Below are 5,847 nucleotides of genomic sequence, written 5' to 3' on the forward strand. Positions count from 1 at the left end.
AGGGGCGTGGTCTCCGGTGCTGCGGGGTCAGAGTGACGGGAGGGGCGGGGTCTCAGCTGTTGACCTCCCAACTTTTTGATGTCGCCGCCCACAGGTCCAGGCTCGCAGGGAGGAGGAGAAGGAGGAGGAGTCTTCGCCGCCGGCCCCGCCCCCTAGCTGCAGCGTCCCCGCCTTCTACTTCCCGCGTGGCCGCCCCCAGCCGTGCCCTGGGGATGTGGACGACGTCATCGCGGATGTGGAACGCGTGTTCGCGGCGTTTCCGCAGGAGAGGGCGGCGCTGGACGACATGGGCGCAGTGGCAAAGGTGGGCGTGTTCTCGGTGAGTGGGCGGGGCCTGGCGTGAACACATGACTGACTGCTCTCTTGTGTTTCCTGTCACGTCCGCCACGCCCCTGTCCTCTGGCCCCGCCCCCAGGCCTGCCGCTGCCCGCTCTACTGGAAGGCCCCGCTGTTCTACGCCGCGGGCGGGGAGCGCACAGGTTCCGTGTCTGTGCACACGTTCATCGCTGTGTGGAGAAAGTGAGTGCGCGAACTCCAGTGTCGTCACTGGAGGGAGGTCAGGGGGGTAGACAGTGGGCGGGGCTCCGGAGGGGCGTGTCCCACGGTGATGACGCCATTGCCCTGCCCCAGGGTGCTGCTGACGTGTCATGATGATGCCTCCAAGTTCCTGCAGCTGCTGGGCAGCCCTGGGAGCCACGGTCTCGCCCAGGAGGACTTCGTGCCCTTCCTGCAGGTGGGTGGGTCTGGCAATCTGGACACGCCCCGTCTGCAGGCCCCGCCCCTTGGCTGTCAGTCACACACGCCCTCTGCTTCATGCTCTGTATCCTGTCCCCTGTGTGCTCTCGGTAGACGGGTGTTCTGACCACGCCCCCTCTGGCTGGACACGCCCCCTGTTTGCAGGCCCCTCCCCTGTGCTGTCACTCATATCCTGCCCCTGTTGTTCATGCCTCTGATTGGCTGCACCCTGTCTCTGGCCCCATCCCCTTCCGACCCCACTCTCTCCAGGATGTGGTGAACTCTCACCCCGGCCTGTCATTCCTGAGGGAGGCATCTGAGTTCCACTCGCGTTACATCACCACGGTGAGTGGCCACGCCCCCAGCCTCGCCCACACGGGACACGCCGACACCCATGTCCACTCCCTGGTTTTGGCCACGCCCATACCAGGCCACGCCCATTCCCGTCGGACCATGTGCATACTGATTGCCACTCCCGCGTGCGGGACCATGCCCACAGGCACGCCCACGGAACCAACCGCACCTAGTCGGGGATGCAACCCCGGCCAGGGACACGCCCACAGACACGCCCAAGGTCACGCCCATCCCTGTCACCTGACTCCCTATGCAGTTCTCTCACTTGCACTGACCTGTGACCCCGCCCCCTGACCCGCGGTTTCACCCCCTGAACCCGAGGCCCCGCCCCCAGGTCATCCAGCGCATCTTCTACACCGTTAACCGGTCGTGGTCAGGCCGGATCACGTGCGAAGAGCTTCGGCGGAGCCGCTTTCTACAGGTGGGCGGAGCCTCTGTGTGGGCGTGGCCCAGTGCGTGGCTCGTGATGGGCGTGTCCTCATCCTGACCCCACCCCCAGGCCGTGTCGCGGCTCGAGGCGGAGCCCGACATCAACCGTGTGACCGACTTCTTCTCCTACGAGCATTTCTACGTCATTTACTGCAAGTTCTGGGAGCTGGACAGCGACCATGACCTGATGATTGACAGGCGGGACCTGGCGCGGCACGCCGACGGGGGTGAGGGGGCGGGGCTTGGGTGTGGCCACGTGGGCGGGGTCAAAAATCGGTCTTGTTTTCAAGTAATACAAAGTCAGTTAAAAGCAGGAAGAAAAGAGACGGCAGGGTGGGGCCTGGGTTGAGGGGCGGGGCTGGGGGCGTGGTCTGCGGTTTCCCGGGGGCGTGTTTGCAGAGTCTTGAGTACATGGGCAGGTCCTAAAAATAATCTCCGGTTTTGTATTTAACAATCATGACGTCAGTCATCAAACAGGAAAAGCTGGTGGGGGCGTGTCCTGGTGTCCCGAGGGTGTGGCCTCACTGACACCCCGCCTCCCCGCAGCCATTTCCTCCAAGATGATCGACCGGATCTTCTCGGGTGCTGTGACCCGGTATGACCTCGGAGGGATGGGTGGGGCCCGAGTGACGTCCCTGCAGGCATCTCCCTGACCCCGCCCCGGCCACGCCCACCCACAGGGGCCGGAAGCCGAAGGGCGGGAAGATCGGCTACGCTGACTTCGTGTGGTTCCTGCTGTCGGAGGAGGACAAGACCACGCCCACCAGGTGGGCGGGGCCTGGGTGTCCAACATTATTATGCAGTGTCTGGCCACGCCCCCGGTGACTAAGCCACGCTGCTGATGACCCTACTGACCCCGCCCCGTGACCCCGCCCCCACCCCAGCGCCGAGTACTGGTTCCGCTGCATGGACCTGGACGGCGACGGCGCGCTCTCCATGTTCGAGCTCGAGTTCTTCTACGAGGAGCAGGCGCGGCGTCTGCTCGCACGCGCGGTGGAGCCGCTGCCCTTCCCCGACCTCGCCCGCCAGGTGCTCGACCTCGTGGCCCCTCGGTGCCCAGGTGAGCGACCCCTGGTGCTCAGGGCGACCCCAGCCCCCTGCGGTGACCCGACCCTTGTGAAACTCAAGACCCTTCGCTGAGCCATGGCACTGCTGGTGATCTCTGACCCCTGGGGTTGACCCCGTGACCCCAGATGACCCCGACCATGTCACCCCTAGTGAACCTGTGCGACATCACGTGTGGCCCCGTGTGATCACTGGATGATGTCACACCTGACTACGCGTGACCCTGTTTGACCCCATGTGACATCACACGTGACCCTAGGTCATGTGCGTCCCCGCGTGACACGCTTACCCCGCCCCCAGGCCGCATCACGCTGCGGGACCTGAAGCGCTGCCGGCTCGCGGGCGTGTTCTTCGACACGTTCTTCAACGTGGACAAGTACCTGGAGCGCGAGCAGCGGGAGCAGGCGGCGCCCGCGCGGGTGGGTGATGCGGGGCGGGGGCGCGGCGGGGGCGGGGTGGGTGGAATCACAGGGTCACACGGGGTCTCCCGGTCCTGCTCCTAGGACGCGGACGCCGACCCCGCCCTCTCCGACTGGGACAAGTACGCGGCCGAGGAGTATGACTTCCTGGTGGCCGAGGAGGCGGTGGACGCGTGGGATGGCGGGTGAGGGGCGGGGTCTTGGAGGGCGTGACCCTGTGACCTATTGACCTTCAGAAGCCTCACCCCATGTCAGTCTATCCCGTCAGTGCTCAGCCCCGCCCACCGCCTGCAGGTCCGCCCTTTTTACGTAAGCCACACCCCTCACACCCCAGTCCTGCCTAAGCTAACCTGTCAGTCAGGGCTTGGCTCTACCTCGTGAGACTCGGCCCCGCCCACTACCCAGCCCAGCTGTTCTCTACATGGCCACGCCTACTCCCTGTAGCCACACCCCTCAGCCCTGCCTACTGATGCTGACTGCACTCTCGTCACTGTCACTAAGTACCGCCTACTTTCCCTGCCTCCGCCCTCCCCCGGCCCCGCCCACAGGTTCGAGCCGTCGCTCGGCTCCGTGGATCTGTTTGACTTCACGGATGATGACCTGGAGCTGCTGTGACGGCGGGTGTGGACCTACTGTGCGCCCGCGGACTCAAGAGGGTCAAGTATGTGCCGTGGGGTCGGAGGTCACCAGGACTGCGGTCCTTTTGTGGGCCTCCTGTGGCCGTGACTCTGGGTGACCTGTAGCCCTACTGTGTGCAGAGCGGCGCTTGTGGCTGACGCTGCGTCACGTTTGTATTTTTGAATAAAGAGTTTGAGGAGTTTTTATCCCCTGTGGTGGAGTCAGTGAGGAGTCAGGACCTACAGCTGAGTGACAGGATTGTCCAGGCCACGCCCATCCGTGAGGTCACGCCCCCGGTCCAGCTGGGCTGCACCTATCAATCAGGACCATAAGGAGGAGCCTGGCCATGCCCCTCGCCATGCAGGGCCATGACCACACCCACCTGCGATGGGCGGGTTGGGGTTGGGGGTTGGGGTTAGGATTCTTGGGCCAGTGCAAGGTGGACCAGAGCGAAAACATTCCCCAAGGATGCTTTCATTAACCAAGAATCAAAGACGATCAGACGCTGTCGTAGTTCCGGCCATAAACGATGCGGCGGCGTTATCCCCATGACCCGCCGGGCAGCTTCCGGGAAACCAAAGTCTTTGGGTTGGGGGGGGAAGTATGGTTGCAAAGCTGAAACTTAAAGGAGTTGACGGAAGGGCACCACCAGGAGTGGAGCCTGCGGCTTAATTTGACTCAACCTCACCCGGCCGGACACGGGCAGGATTGACCGCTCTTTCTCGATTCCGTGGGTGGCCGTTCTTAGTTGGTGGAGCGATTTGTCTGGTTAATTCCGATAGCGAGACTCTGGCATGCTGACTACGCGACCCCGAGCGGTCTGCGTCCCCCAACTTCTTAGAGGGACAAGCGGCGTTCAGCCACCCAAGATTGAGCAATAACAGGTCTGTGATGCCCTTAGATGTCCGGGGCTGCACGAGCGCTACACTGACTGGCCCAGCGTGTGCTTACCCTACGCCGGCAGGCGCGGGTAACCCGTTGAACCCCATTCGTGATGGGGATCGGGGATTGCAATTATTCCCCATGAACGAGGAATTCCCAGTGAGTGCGGGTCATAAGCTTGCGTTGATTAAGCCCCTGCCCTTTGTACACACCGCCCTTCGCTACGACCGATTGGATGGTTTAGTGAGGCCCTCGGATCAGCCCCGCCGGGGTTACGGTTAGGGTTATCTAGAAGTAAAAGTAACAAGGATCACTAACGGAGAACGCGGAGGAGGGTGACGGCGGCCTGACCTCGCTTACTCGATCTCTCGCTGTCTTGCATGTCTTCTCTTCACGCCGGGAGGCACGTCCCGGGTCCTGTGGCGCTGTGTGCATGCGTTCACGCATGTGGACTGCACGCTTGTGGGGTCGTTCTGGATGGAGAGCGGGGAAGGAGGGGGTACGGGCCAGTCCGCCTGGGGACCGCCTCCGGATATCTCCCCTCCCTCAGTGATCCTCAGCCCACGCCACCAGTGGCTCCCGGGTCCTCCTCACCCGGCTCCCCTCAGACTCTACGACCCCCTCTCCCGCTGCCGTTGTCTCCAGAGGCTGCGGTTGGGGGTGTCGGTGTTGAGAGCGACCTCTGGGCGCCCGTGGGGTCCCGCCCCGTGCGCCGGCTCACCCACCTCCTGCGAGCCCTGCTGGCGCCGGGTGTCGGGGATCCCGTGTCGTTCCCGTGCCTTGTCTTTCCCGCTCCCGACCCTTGTTTTTTTTTTCCCCCCACGTGTCTGTTTCTTGCTGACCGGGAGATGCGTCCTCTCTCTCCGTGGAGGAGGGCGGTGTGTGTGGGGGTGTGTGGTGCCGTCCATCAGCACGTGAGTCCGCTCACACCCGAAATACCGATACGACTCGTGCGTCAATGAAGAATGCAGCTAACTGCATTAATGTGACTTAATGACTTCATGTGAACTGCAGGACACATTGATCATCCACACTTCAAATGCACTTGTGGCCCCAGTTCCTCCCGGGGCTACGCCTGTCTGAGCGTCGTTTGATCGCTCGCCCATCTGTGGGTGCGGCGCAGCTGGGAGTCTGCTCGCAGGGCCCCTCCCTGGCCCTCTGTCTCCCGAAGTCCAGACGTGGGCGGTGCCGCCCCCCCTTGACACACGAGTGTCGTCTCCCCCGGGCCGGCCTCCGCGGCTCCTTCCCGCTCCGCCGTTCCCACCGTCGCCCGTCCCCAGGGCGCGTCAGGGGCGCGGTGGCTGAGGGTCCGCCACCAGCGCGTGTGGAGAACGAGAGAGCACAG

General features: G+C 63.6%; 1 protein-coding gene across 1 annotated transcript in view; it reads left to right on the forward strand.

The window, feature by feature from the left end:
* Window positions 1-3,826, forward strand: part of Ppp2r3b (protein phosphatase 2 regulatory subunit B''beta) — a 4,944-nt gene extending 1,118 nt beyond the window's left edge. The window contains exons 2-13 of the mRNA XM_028752350.1: window positions 95-304; window positions 416-519; window positions 631-733; window positions 1,006-1,080; window positions 1,424-1,510; window positions 1,589-1,745; window positions 2,065-2,113; window positions 2,199-2,285; window positions 2,403-2,578; window positions 2,884-3,002; window positions 3,087-3,187; window positions 3,551-3,826. Coding sequence (XP_028608183.1) covers window positions 95-304; window positions 416-519; window positions 631-733; window positions 1,006-1,080; window positions 1,424-1,510; window positions 1,589-1,745; window positions 2,065-2,113; window positions 2,199-2,285; window positions 2,403-2,578; window positions 2,884-3,002; window positions 3,087-3,187; window positions 3,551-3,617 — 1,335 coding nt within the window. The 3' untranslated portion in view covers window positions 3,618-3,826. The remainder of the gene's footprint in view (window positions 1-94; window positions 305-415; window positions 520-630; window positions 734-1,005; window positions 1,081-1,423; window positions 1,511-1,588; window positions 1,746-2,064; window positions 2,114-2,198; window positions 2,286-2,402; window positions 2,579-2,883; window positions 3,003-3,086; window positions 3,188-3,550) is intronic.
* Window positions 3,827-5,847: the final 2,021 nt, after the last annotated feature.

This window comes from Grammomys surdaster, unplaced genomic scaffold (assembly GCF_004785775.1).
Source record: "Grammomys surdaster isolate TR1022 unplaced genomic scaffold, NIH_TR_1.0 125896, whole genome shotgun sequence".
Classification (NCBI taxonomy): Eukaryota; Metazoa; Chordata; class Mammalia; order Rodentia; family Muridae; genus Grammomys; species Grammomys surdaster.